Source organism: Rhodamnia argentea, chromosome 9, assembly GCF_020921035.1.
Source record: "Rhodamnia argentea isolate NSW1041297 chromosome 9, ASM2092103v1, whole genome shotgun sequence".
NCBI classification, from domain to species: domain Eukaryota; kingdom Viridiplantae; phylum Streptophyta; class Magnoliopsida; order Myrtales; family Myrtaceae; genus Rhodamnia; species Rhodamnia argentea.
Window position 1 is genome coordinate 20,139,657 of NC_063158.1, and position 18,101 is coordinate 20,157,757.

The window sequence follows — 18,101 nt, forward strand, 5'->3', positions numbered from 1 at the left end:
CTCGCCTATTGCCGGCAAGGTTGGAGTCTAGGAAAAAAATGATAAAAAAGGAACAAAAATTAAAAATATTGAATTGTTATTGAAATTTGTCCACGTTAGCACCTGTGACACTTCCGGCATACATATCAGGGATTTTTGGCCAAATTTGGCCAAATAGAATGAATTGTTTCAAATACAAAAGATTTAGGACTGAATTGATAAAAAAAAAGCTTAGGACTAAATTGACACTATTGTCAAATGTCTAGGATTTTTTTAAAGATTTTCCCAACAAAAATGCATCAATTATCAAATGTTGGCATCGCATGAACGGAATGGAAATCGATTGCGGTTCGGTGACATATAGATGGAAAAATGATATCACAAATGTCACAACTTTTATATGGCGCTCATTTAAGTGCTGTAATTTTTCGGTTGGTTGCTTCGGTGCTACACTTGAATACTTCATCTAAGTGTTGTAACTTTTTAAAAAAAGTTTCACTACAATTATTAGAAATCTGACATCGGTGCACTTTTTTTTTTTAATTATAATACTCAAGTGATCAATAAACAAATTATGACAATTAGATCCCTCTCTTTTTCATGGTTGATGGATCGAGAGCATCTCAACTAGGGGTAATCGGTTCCAGGATGAGTGGTTCCCAACCTAGAATCAAAAACTACCGCTAGAGAAATGGAAACCATGAACCACCAGCTCATTCCGTGGACCCATCCGAGAACCGAACCATTGGTCCGGTCCGATTTTTGAATGGGTGTATGGAACCGGTCCCACCGAGCACCAATATCAATTAAAAAATATTGTACACGAGTGACCCAATGAAGCCATTCCCATGAATAAAGAGACAAACATGAGCATTGGTGGTGCACTAGCTGATTTCTTCAATAAATTCATAGAAAAAATCACCTCTGTTTTGAAACGAGAAGACCGGAAACGATGGAAGTGCCCATTGATGGTAATATCCAAAAGACCACACTGAATCTGAAATATCAGGCTGGTGTTTCCAGTTAAAACCACTTCAAATGGTAAATAGCTTCACCAATCCAAATTAAAAAAAAAAAAAAAACCAAACTGGGGCCCATGATCGACCACTGAGGTTACACATTTTTTCCCTCCTCAAAGCTTTTCGAGTTTCGCGCCAAATACTGCTCCCCCCACACCCCCCCGCACTGTCTGTACCTCTCCCTCTGTCGATCTCGATCTCGACCTGAACGAGCAATCGAGATCGCCCGAAGCCAAAGGGCATACCGGGCTCGCTGAAAGAGACAGGAAGAGTCGGATGGAGTCCGAGCCGGGCTCGAGCGACAAGCCGAGCAATGGGATGGACGATTTCGAGACCTTAATCTCCACCACCGACGTGGAGTTGTTGAGGCGGGCTTGGCGAAACGAGAAGGCGGCGCCTGAGATCCTCCGCTTCGAGACCAATTTGATCGATCGAGTCACTGGGCAGCTCCAATTGATGGTTAATTTTCTTTTCTTCGCCCCTTTTTCTCTAATCAAATCTTTGGGGTTTGCTGCAATTTGCTCTTCTTCTTCCTTTTTAATTCCATTCTCGCTTACATTTTGCATTAGTCAAGTTAGGTCCTAGCGTGGGAGTGGAATTCTGCGTAATAGCCTCATGGGTACACTGTCAAATGTATGCCCTGCTTGGGTTTATGTTCGAAATTATGCGTCCTTGGTGTCTGAGGTTCCTTGCCGGTATCTATGCTTGTTCCAATCCCCACTCAGAAAACACGACTCTTCTCGTCTGGCCAATGAGCGAAGTTTGTGAATTTTCCGAAATGGGATACCCCCAACCCCCCCACCTTCGATTGGCTCGTGTATTCCCAGTTTTTCGAGCTTAAAACAATGAGACTTATCGGTTTGTATTCCCCACCATCAATAGAGTCTAATTTGGCGAGTGGTTGCATAGGCATATATTTAGAGTCAATACCACATTCAATGGAGTGGCTTGTAGCTTAGCTTTCAACGTTGTTGATCCATCAGCCCAGGATGTTATGTTGCTCTTGTAGTGGTAAATTTGTACCCCCGCATTGACTTTGGAACGCCAGATAGTCTGTTTGCGGTACCTGGATGCTTTTGCTTCTTCTTTACATGTGTAAGTTGATTATGAATTTGACAAGGGATTTCCTTGGCTGACTCCTTTTTGAGGCACCATGCATCCATAGGAGCAATCATTTGATAAAATTCATATGAGACCATAGCGGTTCGTTGAAGAAGTAAATCACAATTTGCTTGGTTCAAACCAAGTTTTCTTAGCAGTGAGACAAGGCTTCTTTCTCATCTGTTATATTTTTTTCTCAATTTTAGTTTTGATCTCCATAAATCTTCTACCTTATTCTTGATGAAGCGGACTATTTCCAGGGAGAACTGCATGCCCAGTGATATGTGGAAGGAATAACGGCAGTATGAGAGGGTGAGACATTTCTCGAGCACGAGTCGAAATCTACTGACGATGGCTTTTGCATTCACCATAAACTCCATGTTATACAAGCTGATAGGGAAGAATTGGGAAAAATCACCACATTACCTAAATTTTGGGATAGAAGAGTGTTTGGTTCAACTGCCTCCACATTAATTCGTTGGTAAAGAAACTCTGGATCCAGTTGATAACCTGATCTGATAAACCTTCTCAGAACTATATAAAGAATACCAGACACAAGCCTCCAGGTCCTGGGGGCTTCTAGTGAGTGCATTTGCTTCAAAGAATTCCAAATCTTCTCCATTAGAGGTATAAGACAGATGCAGACATTTTGTTCCTGTAATGCTTGGTGTCATTACATCCTCCATGCTCCAGGTCATGAGGAACTTCTGTATTTGATTACTCAAATGAGGAGATATTGTTCAAAACAGTTAGCCATTTCTCCCTCCCCCTCTATCCAGTTGTCCTGTTCGTGTTTGATGCATACGATGCTCTATGTCTCCTTCTAATGATAGTTAACTACAGCTCCCTCAGACCTTCACTGCCTAACTCCAACCTGTTCCGGAGTTCATCAAGATCCTGTATTTTGTCCTGTTGTTTCCATGTTATCATCTGAAGGATATGCAGTTGAAGCTCCTCGAAGGCAGTATAACTCTTTAATTTTTTCTATTACAACTCCGATGAAATTCTTGCTCAGGCTCTTCGACTCTTCTTGGAGTATGTGGATTTTGTTAGCTGCATTTATAGGCTTCTAAACTGGTGAATTGTGCTGACTAGACACTTCAAACTACCTCCATGCACTGCTCAACATGTTTCCTTTTTTCCCAATCATTTTTAGAAGATCTAGATGAGTTTGCAAAGTAATATTTTCATTCCAATCGAATTTTAATTTTTTGATAACAATAATCCGCTTGTATATGGTTCATCAATGCAATTTCTATGCATGTCCAGGAAGAAACTGTGGATGACTTTGTAGAAAGTAGCATAGATCCTCTCACGGTGTCTCTCTACCAGATGGACTTGGATAGGACACAGTTCTTATTGAGATCATATCTCCGGATTCGTCTCCAAAAGGTAGTGACCCCCTCCAACATCGTTCCTTTTCTTCGAAGAAATTCAATCTGCCAAATTTTGGCTATTGGTTTCCACTATGCCAGAAATAGATGTTTTATCCTGACTATAGGAATTACTGGTGGAATCTGTCTTCCTTCTGATCATTTCTACCAGTCCTGTGCTTCTTAGTAGGGATAATTATGACCATAGAGACTAATCCTGTTCTACAAATACAATGCTCGTGTGAATAAAATTTGGTTTCCAAAGTCTTTATGACATTAAGGATTTCTTTGTCCAGCTACTAATTTCTGGTAATTGGTATCCTTTTGCAGATTGAAAAGTTTATGTTCCACATTTTGAAGACAAATGAATTGCATGATCGGCTCTCTAAACAAGAGAAAAACTTCACAAGAAGGTGAAAGAGGCGACATTTTCGTTATGTCATGACTTCAGGGCTATCGCTTTTTTTGTTTTTTCTGAAATTGAAGCCTTCACTTGATGTTTGCAGATATTCTGAAGTTATTGGGAAACATCTTGAGGAAAGTGTGTTATTGAATTTGCCTGATAATTACCAGTCTTTAATCAGGCAATCGACAACTAGCGAAGAGGATGACATGGGTAATGCAATCTTCTTTCCTGGTTCTTTATCTCTTCCTATTTAAAGAATATGAGCTCTTCTACAATATTGTTTATGCTTTTGCTTAACTCCTGATTTGCTCCTTTTGATCTATGTCAGTGCACTTGCCTTTGCATGAACTGAATTTCCATCTTTTCAAATATGTAATCTGTTTATACAGAGCTCTCAAAGAACCTTAGTTCTGAATTCAGTCTGGAAATACCTAGGAAATTTTCAGGTTAATCTTCCTAAATATTGCCGCATCTGTTAAGATCATGATTTCCATTTTGGTAGGGATCAGAATGGTACCCTGATTTTTAACATTTTTTTCTCACAATGTGAAGGCTTTTGAGAAATTCACAGCTGCATGTACCCCTGCCCTACTTCCATGTCTACAACCAAAACCTCCACTTCTTCAGTACCTTGCTGCCAACTGTTGGCTGTGCCGTCACTCAATCTGAGAACATTGTGCTTGTCACTCTTCAGTGTTGGGTGGCCACTTGAGAATCTGCTTGTTCAGCAGTTGGTGCTAGAACTAGCCATAACATTGGTAGACTTAAGCTAGTCATCGCAAGTTTCCATTTTTACCAGGGAAGGCCCTTTTCTTTCAAGACAGTGAAGAGTCACTCATACTGAACTTGTGGATTTCTATTTTTGGCCAACGAACTTGGAGATTTTACTTATGCTTGATTGCATTGATTTCTAGAACCAATAAAGGGAAGAAATACAGAATTAGTCTGACTGTTATACAGATCTCTCTGTTAGTAATATGTGTAACTCGTTAATTTTGTAATAAGTTTCTGAATGTTTCTTTTGAAGTTCAATAAGCTCACCAAGTTTCAGCTTAGATGTGCTCAATTTAAGCTTTTCTTAGTGGATACTTGATGGTAGCCGAACTCTTGTCTTTCTTTAATAAATAATCGCTCCTGTTTTCAGTCCCCGAGCCACAGATGGACACTTTCGTCGTATGCAAAGCCAGGGAATATGTTGGACCTTCTGAATTACAAGACAGGCAATCTAAATTTCCTACCATGTCTAGAGTTTACTTGTGGTTGAATGTCCTTAGCTTGTTTTTTTATCTGATGTTGGCAATTGATGGATTTCTTCCTAACTGGCAGCAACAAGTCCTTGGCATCGGATCTGCTCATGGAGATGGAGCCAGGTGAATTGTTCTTCATACCATTCAAGCGCATAAAGAAGCTTCTTGAGAATGGAAAAGTCGATCTAGTCTGAGCCCCGTAATTGTTTTGCTCCTGCAAGATGATGAGAAAGATAAATGTTCTCTACTTTCAGTAGATGGTTTTTCATAAATTGCTTGCCATCTCCTCTTGCTGTAATATATCAGGTGTTTCGTCCAAAATCCATGTCAAAAAACACATGATTGTCGGAAGTAGCTCTTTGTTAGTCATTTCGGTGCACCATCTCTTTATCTTCTGTATTGATGAGCTAATAGTTTCAGGGATTTTCTTGAAAGTCCAATGACGAATGCTGATATATTATCAGTAGAAATGAGTACAGGTCTACAGAAGGTTCGATAATGGTTGCAAGGCCACGAAAAAGAGACCATCTGTATTAGGCACGGATGACCTGATCATGGGCTTGATGGGCTTGAGAGGTTGATCGTTTTTGGTGGCTCGGCCCAAGCAAAAGATACATTTTCTGTTTTTTTGCTTCCAGAGTTCGGCTCAACCCTCCATTAAATAGATTTTGCTTAGTCATATGATTCATTTGGTGGGTGCAAATCTAACATGCGTCACTGGTAAAAAAATCTACTCTATTATTTGTTCTTGGGTAGCTGGCTGTTGAAACCACATACCGGTTATATCTTCATCCTGTCCTCTGAGTGTTTACTCAGACCTCAAGGAATGACGACAGCAACCACAGTTCTAGCCAAGCGGTTCGGTAAGCAACCTACTGATATCATGAGTTAGATTTTGCTTCTATTGTTCTTTTCTGTTTATGCTTTGGGAGATATCCGGTTGAATAGGAGATCTCAAAGCGAAGAATATGAGATTCTATGGCAGCTCTATCTTATCTAAATTACGTTTGTCTTCACGAAACATCACATGTAACTCATTTTCATGTTAGCTGAGTATCCTGGGAGAAAGGTTATGCATTGGTTGTCAGAACAACAGCAAGACTTGCATAACACAGATTTCTATCGGAGAGAAGTGTATGATTGCAAGTAGCTCGAAGAACAATTTGCACCCAGTCTGTTGAACATCAGTGCCACCTACCAAGGATATTCACGTTCTTTTGATCCAAGAGGCATTCATTCCAGAACTCATTCATTGTCTTGTCAATATATAATTTGCATTAGGTCAATCCAAGCAATTTGAGCAAACCCCTTAGAGTATAAAGGGAGAACAAGACGATTTGCAGTTCAGGTCATGTTCGATAAACATCATCAGGTTAAACAAAGATGATCCGAAATGTATCGGGATGATTTGTAAGAGGAAACAGAACTGCATGAGGGAAGGTAATATCAAATGAGCACGAGATACATTTACATTCGTGCGATAAATAAAGCCAATTGAAATTACTCTTTTTTCTGTTTAACTTTGATTTAGTTACGGTGTATATTGTGTATAACATCATTCATGTCTAAGTATTGAAAGAATTTCCCTTTGAGAAACATAGGAAGGCAAAAGTTTGCTATGTACAAGGGTCGCTTTTATGTAAGAACTGATCATGGGAACCCATTGAAATCCCATACAATGCACCGGTGACTTGTTAGCGTAAGAAATCCTATCAACATAATTGAAAAAGAAATGATTTAATTAGAATTACAATTTTAAACGTTCAATACATCTAAGTCAAGATTAGAAGAAGTGTTCATCTCTTTTATGGAAATCGAATCATTTGGATGTCATTGACGGTCTTTTATAAATATCCACAGCAAAACAATGTGCATTCGGAGTCTTTGGTTCCATTTTTCTGAAACCGGCTTCAATTGGTCATGGAGGATAAGCGGACCATGCGGGCCGGCTGTCGGAATCGTCGCCTTTCTGCCGACCGGCAAGCCCTTTTTGTTTGGCCATCCATCAATTGGAGCTATGGCTAACAGGGTTTTGGAAGAGAGATGCTTCAATGGATGATGCTACACATGAACTCATGGAGGCTCATGGGGGAAAAGCTACCAAAAAAGTCCAAAGCCTGTTATAATTGTCCTCAACCTTTTTTTTCAAGTGATTCTTAAACGTTTTTACATTTTTTTAATTAAGTTCATTCGGACAAAGTGGCCGAAAATTGATGATATCGACACTGTCCGCCCTACATGGAACTGCCGAAAATAAAGCAAAAATTCTTAATATAGTGAATTTTTTATTTTTAGGCCTTCTTTTTCTTTATCTGTTTTTACCGATAAGGCCAGTAGACCGTCGGCCACAAGGCAAGGGCTAGCGAGCCCTCACCGGTCACTAGGAGGGGGTTCACGACCCTTGCCCAATGGTTGGCGAGGGCCGCAAGTTCTTGCTAGCCGTGGTGAGGGTCGAAGCATCGCCCCCCAGTCAGCTAGGGCCACAAGCCCTCGCCGACACTCACAGGCCACTAGGCAAGGGCTCGCGGCTTGCAAGGACTCATTGCCCTCGCCTAGTGGCCGGCAAAGGTCGCCGAGCCTCAACTTTGTGGCCAGTGGCCTCCGGCCAACCTTAACAATAAGAAAAAGAAAAGAAAAAAAAGACAGAAAAATAATTGATAAAAAATTTTCATATTAGCGCCGTCAATGTCACGTAGAACAACCGGCGGACGGTCTATGTCCATATCATCAATTGTCGGTCAAAATTGACCGGATGAACTCGGTGATAAAATGTAAAAAGGTTTAGGACTCAATTGGAGAAAGAAAAATTGTTTAGGACTTTTTTGGTAAGTTTCCATAGGAGATTTTGGATCCAAGAGCTCGGGGAAAAGACTGATGAGCTAGCTGATCAAGTGAAAGGCCGAGCAAAAACGTGGGAGGATGCTTATGCAAATGACTTGGGCCGATGGAAGTGATGGTTGGTGGGACAAACCTGTTGAGGAGCTTGAAGCACATGAGCTTGAGTCAGCAAGCGCATCAATTGAGGAACTGAAGAAAATGCTAATAGATCGTCTAAACTAGTCCCTGGTAGTAGAATCTTCATCCTTTTGTTCCTGAAATGGTTCAAATGTAGGTCTCTGATAGAGATTAAAGAAGATAGGCAAGAAATTCAAAGAACAAGAAACGCTTTTTTCTATGGTTTACATAGAAAAAGAAAAAATCGGTATCTAATTTGAATAACTACAGGATTTCAGCATAAATAAAAGGGGGATATGATGAAGTTGGTAGACGCTATGGACTCAATTTGTTTGAGCCTTGGTATGGAAACCTACTAAGTGACAACTTTCAAATTTGAGAACCCTTGGAATTAAAGATGGGCAATCTTGAGCCAAATCTCATTTTTTGAACTTCAACAAAACAATAAGGGTTCACAAAGTGAGAATAAAAAAAGGATAGGATAGGTGGAGAGACTCAGTGGGAGCTATTTTAACAAAGAGAGTTAACCATGTTACGTTGGTAAAGGAACCTTTTTCTCAAAACACGAGAAAGGGAAAGGATAAACCCAAGTACATACGTATACATATCGAATACTATCTCAAGTGATTAATGATGCGAATATTTTAAAAGGAAAGAATTGTTGCGAATAAATTCTAAGTTGAAGAAAGAATTGAATATTCATTGATTAAATTATTTTTTCCATGGTCTAATAAGTCTTTTGAAGAACCGATTAATCGGATGAGAATAAAAATAGAGTCTCATTCTACATGTCAATACCGACAAAAATGAAATTTATAGTAAGAGGAAAATCCGTCGACTTTAAAAATCGTGAGGGTTCAAGTCCATCTATCCCCAAAAAAGGACCATTTGACTCCTTAAATTAACAATTTATCCTATATCTTTTTTTTCATTTTTTCTTTTGAAATCCAAAAAAATCTAGGGCATGGATAAGACTTTTTCTACCCCTTCGTCTTTTTAATTGACATAGAACTAAGTCATCTAGTAAAATGAGAATGATGTGTAAGGAATAGTCGAGATAGCTCACGGGTAGAGCAGAGGACCGAAAATCCTCGTCACCAGTTCAAATCTGGTTCTTGGCACATACTTAATTTGTATAACTATCTATTCCATAAATGAAATTGATATCTACAACTTAATTGATGTGGACCAACATACATATTCATTCATAGTATAGATCACGATACATCCTTACCCATCTTGCATGTGGAACTATATTCCTTTATTTTATAGCTATAGCTGAGGAAAATTTCTAGAAAGAGTATAAGCTTGCGGAACCTATGCACTTCTAAGAATATCACTTCATGCAATCGTCAAATGTATCTCGGCTTTGACTTAAGCGATACAAAAGGGGATGATATGTCCATTGGCCCCAGCATAAACAAGTGCACCCTAGACTCAAATAACTTATTTTCAGGCATAATTGGATAGAAAGAGCTCTGCTGATTGCAATTACTCATCATAATGATCATATTGTGTTCTAACAACAATTTTTGTCCAGCATGCTTGGCAAGAGCTGCAATCAAAGAATTAAGCCTACCTTAGAGATGGCGAGTGATTTTCAAGTCTATTTACTATGTACAATCCTTGAACAACATTTGGACTTTAACTTTTGGTACTTGTTCCTTTTACTTTGTCAATGTCAGAAACAAAAATGTAAGTTCGATTCTAACAAAGACCAATAGATCCATGAATGATGTTGCACCCAATCAATCAGATGATTGAACATAATCTTTTGTTCAAAAGAATCTAAAAAAAAAATTGATTATTGTGTGGGGCTCTCAAATATTATACACATGACATGTGATACTAACATAGGAAATAATTCTTTTTAATTCATGTGGATTTTTGCTATTCAAAAAGAAATAAAATAACCATTTCATGTGAAAATAGATGAGTCGTTCACTCTTTTAAAAGAAAAGGACTCAACTCCCTTTCCGTGAGCATCGCGGTCCATCTAAGACATGATGAACAATTCATTGAATTAGATTTCAAAACCAGATACGAGTTGATTTTAATCCTCGTCCACCCTCATAATTAGTAAATCTACCCATCAGATATGCATAATCTTCTAGACATTTTTAATATGGAATAGATATATGGACTCCTCTAGACATTTCTAATCTTATTTAATGGAATATTTAGAACAGACTATGAGGGAAATTCCTTAATATTGTTCTCTAACTATTAGATCCTCAAGAATCTCTATGAAACAAACAGTTTATAAGGAAATTTATTATTTATTTTTTTATGCGGCAACGGCATGGTGGTCGATGGTCGATCGCAGCGGGCGACGGTTGGCAACGGACACGACCGGCGAAAATCGTCGGTTGGCGGCGAAAGCGGCCAACGAAAGTTGGCAATGAGCGATGATCGGTGGTTGGCAAGTGGGCCGATGGAGGTCGACGGTGGTCAATGGTCGCGGATGGCAATGGGTGATAGCCGATGGTGGTTGGCTACTGGGGACGGTTGAAAGGTGGCGGTCGGCGGAGGTCTGTGGTGGGCGGGGTCAAGCAATAGGCGATGGTGGTCGTGGCAACGGTCGATGGAGATTGGCGATGGGCGGAGGCCGACGACGATCCACGGCTACGGAGGTTGGCGGAGATGGATATGATCGAAAAATGGATGGGGAGAGAAGTACTTCTTTGAGTTGGAGAAACTATTTTTTTTAACTTCTCAAATTGGGGAAAAAAACAACTTCAGAAATGAAAATTCATTTCAGAAGTGAAAATTTCTTTCATAAGTAAAATTTTTACCAAACAGATTTCTGCTTTAGAAGTTACATTATCAAACGAATTTCTGCTCCAAAAGCACTTTTAGAACAGAAATCCACTTCCGTAAGTGTTATCATACGCATCCTAAAACACTTTTGGGACAACAAACTCGCAAGTCACAAAAAGTTGGTAGTAACCAAATACTGTTGGTCTGGGACTAAAAGAAAGAAATGAACAATGTCATTCCATGATGCCAGAAAATTTCATTGATTACAAGGTAGCTAAAAGAGCTGCAATTACTCTCTTCCTATGCAAACAATACACAGGATATAATCGACATATACCCGTGCATCCATGGAAGAGAATACGTGAGGACGATTTAGATCAAAGGCGTCATCCATATTGGCGACAATCTTCCTGACAAAAGAACTTCCTCCCATGCCTACAATTCAAGCACAAGGATTACTTGCACAGAAACGCATCAGCTGGAGTTGGGGAAGATGCAATTTAGTACCCATGAAACTACGCAAGTGCTCTGACGATATAAGTTCGCTAAGGAGGAGAACACGTCTCACAACATCCAACCAAAATGTACCGGCTCAAGACGTGTACAATGATCTCATCTTACCGTATCTTATCTAGTCACCTAAAGGGAAAAAATTAAAGAAGGATTTCACTAAAGCTAATACAGCCCAGCGTGGTCATAGACAGCACAGTGGCATTTGCTTAAAGGAGAGAGAATTTGTCCTCCCATAGGAGTTAGAATAAGAGCACCTATAGAATAATGAGCCACAATAAAAAACCACACATCATCAGAGTATGCTTTACAAGATATGCTTCTTATGCACTGAGTTATGTCTGAAGAAATGTTGACAGCTCGTGCGGTGGAAAGGAGCAGATTATTAAGATGATTCCTCTCGTACTTTGGCTTATTTGGAGAGAGAGAGAGAGAGAGAGAGAGAGAGGAACAAAAAGGCATTTCAAGGATTTCAATCATCTTAGATTCTTTTAGGGATAATTAGTCGTATACTCTTCACTTAGGTACAGCAAAAAGTACATATCCATACAATTAAGGTGGATTCTACTTGAAGCAGTTTAGGGAGGTACCCCCTTGGTACCTTCTTAATGAAATCTTATCTATCATGCAAAAAACAAAAACAAAAAAAGGTTGACAATGTTGAAGCAAGCGTATGTCACCATCTTTGGATATGCACTGTAATAATACTACGAGAAACACAATCCAGGTTTTACTCCAAAGTAGGATGGCGCCAGACCTTGATGGTAATAAAACAAGCTAAATCAATTAATCAAAATCCAAAAGCAGCAGTCCCTGCATAGATTGAAACAAAATAAAATGTACCTCAAAAGACCTACGAATCTTCTTTGGCTTTTCCATGTAGAGAGCCAAAGCTTTTGAGTGGCCATATCTGCTGACAGAATCATTTCAAATAAGTGGTGCATAGGGCAGGATCAAGTAAAGATCTATGCATTTTTCTCTGATGTTTCAATTGCGCATAAGAAAAGCAATGAGGAAGGAGGCCTCTTGACCCAAACAACATATTCAAGCAAGGAAGCAAAAAAGTTAGATATCTTGAAGAGAACAAGCATTCCAGAAAATTTTTGTTTGCTCACAAAAATCAAAGGAGAAAACCGAATTACTTCCTTTCACAACATGCTCCAAATGGAATCTGGGGAACGCAGCATTCTAAGGACTAAAAGAACACCCTGCTTCCACATAAGTGTGCACCGTCATGCACAGACATGGGCCCAAGTTCAAATGTCTTTTGGCTCTATTGACATTTTGGCTTATAATATCAACATAATTTCAGAAGGTACAACACCATCTTCCATCTTTCCAAGGGCTGCCTATTATCATGAGTCAAATATGAGGAAACATGTGAGGGGCGGTGAACTTGCAATTGCACTCCAGAAAATGCAAAAAGAGTCGCCCCTCGTCGCCTTTCAATATGGATGACATCTCAATCTCTAAGTCTACCAATCCCATAACTTGCTGTACCAGGGGAATTCTATAGAGTTGTCCCTCTTCGCCTTTCAATATGGATGACATCTCAATCTCTAAGTCTAGCACACAAATCTGCTTGCAGTTGCAGCTACCCATCTAGCAAAGTATATTGATTTCGTTTCAATTGAGGCTGGCCGGACAGATCAACAGCAATGGAATACTATCATAAAGCACCCTTTTTCCAAATTAATCACTCATTGTAGTTTTGTTCAACCAGAGACTGACTGCATGAACTTCTTCTTGTACAAAGCAAATGCAAGTTCACAGATGTTCTCCGCCCATAATCAACTTACCAGATATCACTCTAAAAGAAATCTCAAGTTATACAATTTCCAAAAACATCTGCAAGCTATACAAAAGTTAAATATAGAGAAAGATCTAGTGGAATCACTACCTTACTAGCTTCAAGGCCTTAACATAATAGTAAAACAGAAGTATTGGAGAAAAGGGAAAAGAATATGCCGAAATGGTCCAATGAATAAGCATACTCACCCTCCAGAATAATTTGCCTTCTACAAGACCATAGGACACAGCCCCAAAAGTTCGTGAATCTCTAGAATTATATATGTAATCTCCTTGAACCCATACATTTCCCCAAGGAACCTACACAGACATGGGGACTCCAGATGACATTTCACTTACTGTAATACAATACACAGGCAAAAATGCAGACAAAGTGGAGTAATAAAGGTAAACTTTTTGAGATATTACAGGGAGCATAGTAAAAAAATAACACGAACCAGACATTATCTTTATAACTCTGACATGGAAACCAAAGACATCAACTTTAACAGCATACCAGAAAATAACAAAATAAAGGAAAACTTGACACGCCTCTCTAAAAGAAAGTGAAATTGACAGGAGAGCAACTGCGAATTATGTCAACTTGTTCCATAGTCCCTAGCAACCTCTCATTAAAACAACAACAATAACGGTTCAAGACATACAAGATTCATCAAGAAGCATCATCAACCAGCGCTATACTATTTAGAACTGAGCAAACATCGCTAACTAGTTCCAATGAATTGCCAGAATCCAATCCAAAGCAAAGAAATCAAAACGAACAAAATCAAGAAAGCTGGTCACAAGTACCACACAAGTTCTTGATGCATCACTGTACTTGGGATCCACGAGGTAAGTAACAGTATCGCCTTCCACGCCCACGATGCGCTTGATCAGAGTCTTCCTTGGATCCTCTGAAGAGCGCAAGAGCACCATGTCACCTCGACCCACTTTGCCGAGCCAGGTGGAGACCCGCTCCACAAGGACCAAGTCGCCAGTCGAGTTCAGGGTCGGGAGCATGCTTGGGCCGTAGGGCTGTGACACATAGAATCATCAACACCTGTTAACTAAAGAATTTCCTTGGAAAATTTTCCATTGTGTTTCTGGTACAAAATAAAAAGAAAAAGGGAATGGAATTGAAACTGCAAGGTATTTGATGATGATTCAATTTTTACCAACACAGGAGTGCAGACATAGGTGTCGATGGCATGGAGGAGGCACAGGAACTTGCCGACGCGAAGTGACTTTTGGAATCCTTCTACCACCAGATCAGTCCATAGCTTTAGACTTCCCACTACCATTGATGAGACTATGTCGCTGGCTATGTCTATCTGGAAGGTCGTTTGCTGTGTCCGAACTAACCGTGAGTCACTGTATAACACGCGTGACCACCTGTAACCAATTATGCTTTGCAAAGTCCTGTAGTATAGCAAGGGCCCCACTTTAGTACCTTTTGTACGAAACACCTGAATTGCATATAAAAAGTATTTTCCTTTTTGGAAACCTACAACAATACGATCCTAGTAAATTGTAAACTCCCCCATCACCCACTTCAAGGAATAAGTACAACTGTGCAACATATTGTAAAAAGAAAATGACATGTCCAAAGTCAGTTTCAAAGCAGCATGGAATCTCCCCTTGTGACATTCTTTCTTGATCCTTGCAAATGCACATTTTTCCCTTTATCTTTGGCCTTCTTCTACAATAGACATGACCTACCAAAGTAACCGATTTTCAAATGGACTTGCCTGAATGAAGTCACTCATTACACAATAAGCTCTTCCATTTTCTGAATCTCCTAGCGATAACTCAATAAACAGTGAAAAAGCACGGCTTTTAATCCACAAAGTTTGATGACATAATCAAGGGAGATGACATCAACCAACCTGTGAGCTAAATGAACAGTTCCCCACCCCACTATTTAATTGTTGCACTTATCTCAACACCTCCGTCTCCTTTTCTTTTTCACCTTTGCATTATCTAGAAATCTGCCCAGACAATAGAAGGTTAGTCTTTACAAAATGTATGCTTCACCAAATCAAGTAATGGATCAATTTGAGTGCTAAATGCTGCTGTTTACCTAATATCAGACTAAAAACAGCACTAGAGGTTGTTGCTCGGCCAGCCCAAGAATTGCACTAAGGGGTGTCGTTCAGGTTGCGACAGCACAGGAACAGCACTATTGGGTGCTTTTCATGCTATTGTAGCACCTGAACAGCATCCCCCGGTGCGTTTAACTGCTGTTACAGCAATGATGGGTGCCAAAACAACCTAAACAATGGCTGGAGTACTATTACAGTTACTAAAGGTCCTCTAAGTGTTGGTTCTGCATGTAAACAGTGACCAATTAAAAAATTATAAATTAACAGATGGAAATATCAGCAAAAAGGAAAGTAGTTCAACTCCAGTCAATCACCTCTTTCTATAAATCGTACGATGAAGTTAAAAAATCAACACATCAAGCAACAAAAGAACCATACTCATACATTTTTTTGTCTACACAAAGATACAACTAAGAGACATAGCCAGCCACAAGTTAATACCAAACAATTTTAAGCGTGGCAAGTTCCCTCAATCTTAAAATCAACTCCAAAACTGCAAATAAATTTGGAGTTCTCAAGTTTACAGGTCAGTAGCAGTTTCAACTTTCAGGCAATATAAAGATAGAACAGAGGTGGTTTTGTTTGCAATCATGATGAAATCATCCTACTTAAATTTATGCCTATAACTTAGACTTGTAATCACCTCACCTTGAAAAGTATAATTTTCTGTTTTTCAAAAGCCCAAAACAGAGACAGATTATTGACTATGAAAACATTAATGCTATAGCATTTGATAATAGCATTGAAGTAGTAAACTTTTTCTTGTAGTATGAGAAAGGTATGACAATTTAAATATACTTGAGTTTGCAATATTGTACTTAAAAATATTTAGTTAAGCCAAAGAATTAGATGTGTAATTAACATCATTTTCACTAAACAACATATCTCACGTTTGATTGCTAGTTATACTTTTTATTATTTTATTGCACGACAAAACCTTTCAATCGCAAGTTACATTGTTAAACTAAATATCAACTAGTTAGTTTTAACTGATGCCTTTATTTAGCTTAATAAGTGTTGACACAGTTCAACACAAGGACATAAGATCTTTCCATCCTTACACGACTTAGCAAACACAAACTCAAGAAGTATAATAGCTCCTTCCATTCCATGTGTCGATTATCAGTCCAAGAAGAAGGATAGATCCACCTCATGTACATCAGATGAGAAAGCACTAAACTGAAACTAGTTAAGAAACTATTCGAATAAAACACAAGACAAGTAAATTCTTTTACCTCTAACAAAATACTACCAGGGCGACATGTGCATGTCACAGGCTGCATCTATCATAGGCAAATACAAGTAAAGAAGGAACTCTTACTTCAAAGAGAGTCAATCATCGCAATATGTTTTAGTAAGTCTAGACAAATAATCGCATCCCATTAACCTAAACATAAGGATCAAATTTAAAAAAAAAAAATTCTTATCTCATCTCGAATACGGTCAATCATGTAATCAATTTGGATATTTGCAGAGAGTAGTAAAGAGACCAAAAAGTAAATGGGATCACATTCCACTTTAAGAGATGTCTCTAGCAACCTGGTTTGGTGTTCGAGGAACATATCTGACGTTTAGGAGTGTGCATGGGATGGGGATCCCCCACCAACGCCCTGAGCCCATTGCCCCACCCAAGCCCCCGCGCCCCCCCTCCCCCGGTCGGAGGCAAAAATTTCGGCTAACAATTTCTCAATCAATTTTTTCTAAACGTATCCCTGTTTTGACACAACTGATCAACTCAGCAGCATACACATAAGCTTCCAGAGAGAAAATCAGCTGACTTAACGCACCAAAAAGGAAAAACAGAGAGCCACGGCGGCGGCGGCGGCATGGGTACCTGAGGGTCCAACGACGACGTCGGGGCTTGCGTGGGATCGGGGTCGTGGCGTGCCGTCGCTGCAAGGGAAGGGCGAGCGGCGAGGGCTAAGCCACCGCGAGCTACAGGGCGGCGAAGCCGTTGCGAGCGACGGGGGGAGCCTCGAAAGCGGCGGAGTGAGCCTCTCTATGAGAGAGCGACAATAGAAGAAATGGATAGACTTATAATTTACTTTTTAGCAAATTTTATTTCATTACCTGAGTTGCTTCGTTAAAAAAAAAAAAAAACAGCAAGTGATTAATTAATTAAAAGTAACCGTACAACGTTTTGCTAAGATTGTTTTATTTCTTCTTGCAAAATTAATTACTTTCTTTCAAATTATAGATAGGTTTTTTGTTTTTCCTTCCAAATTATTTTTCTCAACTCTTAGTTAGATTTTATGTGAATCATAAACGAGACTCGAGAAGTTTTTCTAGTAATTCGATAACATTAACATCGAGATGTTGCCATGGCAAATACATGTTTTTTTCGAAGATATTGATATTGCAAAAGAACATCGTAACTATAATTAACAGTTGAAGTTATCTAATGACTTGTACGCAAGATTCTATTTTAATTGCTGGATTTACAATATAGTTGTAGTTTGGAAAATCACACTAAGATTGCCATAATTTTCGGACGCTTACTTTAGTGCCAAAACTTTTCGAGATCATTTCAATGCCACATTATTAGAAAAATGATCACTTAAGTGTTATCACCCATTTAAGATGCTAGAAAATCCGACGTGGTCTGCCAGCAAAGTGAGTCGGCTTTAATCGCTTTAAATGACATCGCATAGCACATATTTCCCCAAATTAAAAGAATTGGGGGGGACAAATTCACTTCTTCTTCAAACCCTAAATTGAGAACCAACTTACCTTGGGGGTAAAATTAGTAGCTCAAACTTAACGATAGAGAGCAAAACATCATTGTGAACATCTTTACTAATTTTGACCATGTTAACTAACCACATTTCAATTCTGGAAAAACATAGGTTTTTGCAAATGTT

At 39.2% G+C, this 18,101-nt stretch overlaps 2 protein-coding genes across 11 annotated transcripts; one reads left to right on the plus strand and one right to left on the minus strand.

Annotated features, from left to right (window-relative positions):
* Positions 1-1,170: 1,170 nt before the first annotated feature.
* Positions 1,171-5,590, plus strand: LOC125316523 (DNA replication complex GINS protein SLD5-like). Its single transcript, XM_048284993.1, has 6 exons — positions 1,171-1,457; positions 3,369-3,491; positions 3,803-3,885; positions 3,979-4,088; positions 5,023-5,098; positions 5,205-5,590. The coding sequence occupies exons 1-6, from the start codon at positions 1,275-1,277 to the stop codon at positions 5,317-5,319; spliced, it is 690 nt and encodes a 229-aa protein (XP_048140950.1). The 5' UTR covers positions 1,171-1,274; the 3' UTR covers positions 5,320-5,590.
* Positions 5,591-11,063: 5,473 nt separating this feature from the next.
* On the minus strand, positions 11,064-17,214 carry LOC115727996 (mitochondrial inner membrane protease subunit 1-like). 10 transcript variants are annotated; one of them, XM_048284995.1, is made up of 8 exons: positions 17,028-17,138; positions 15,219-15,464; positions 15,025-15,126; positions 14,314-14,604; positions 13,949-14,173; positions 13,349-13,459; positions 12,194-12,263; positions 11,064-11,275 (listed from the first exon to the last, which is right to left on the minus strand). In XM_048284995.1, exons 4-7 carry the CDS (start codon positions 14,437-14,439, stop codon positions 12,204-12,206), a joined length of 522 nt encoding a protein of 173 aa, XP_048140952.1. In that variant the 5' UTR covers positions 14,440-14,604; positions 15,025-15,126; positions 15,219-15,464; positions 17,028-17,138; the 3' UTR covers positions 11,064-11,275; positions 12,194-12,203. The 10 variants fall into 10 exon arrangements, with proteins under 10 accessions (XP_048140952.1, XP_048140951.1, XP_048140953.1 ...); XM_048284994.1 differs by lacking the exon at positions 15,219-15,464 and having other exon boundaries at positions 14,314-14,557; positions 17,075-17,208; XM_048284996.1 differs by lacking the exon at positions 17,028-17,138 and having other exon boundaries at positions 14,314-14,557.
* Between the last annotated feature and the right edge of the window lie 887 nt (positions 17,215-18,101).

Bases quoted from the DNA above. Each gene is read 5' to 3' on its own strand.
- LOC125316523 (XM_048284993.1), top strand. From the start codon at position 1,275: ATGGAGTCCGAGCCGGGCTCGAGCGACAAGCCGAGCAATGGGATGGAC. The intron at 1,458-3,368 runs GTTAATTTTCTT...ATGCATGTCCAG, and splicing joins CTGGGCAGCTCCAATTGATG to GAAGAAACTGTGGATGACTT. The intron at 3,492-3,802 runs GTAGTGACCCCC...ATCCTTTTGCAG, and splicing joins TCCGGATTCGTCTCCAAAAG to ATTGAAAAGTTTATGTTCCA.
- LOC115727996 (XM_030658322.2), bottom strand. From the start codon at position 17,068: ATGCCGCCGCCGCCGCCGTGGCTCTCTGTTTTTCCTTTTTG. The intron at 14,510-17,027 runs GTGCGTTAAGTC...CGTGTTATACAG, and splicing joins CTCTCTGTTTTTCCTTTTTG to TGACTCACGGTTAGTTCGGA. The intron at 13,460-13,948 runs GTACTTGTGACC...ATGTCTGTGTAG, and splicing joins ATGCATCAAGAACTTGTGTG to GTTCCTTGGGGAAATGTATG.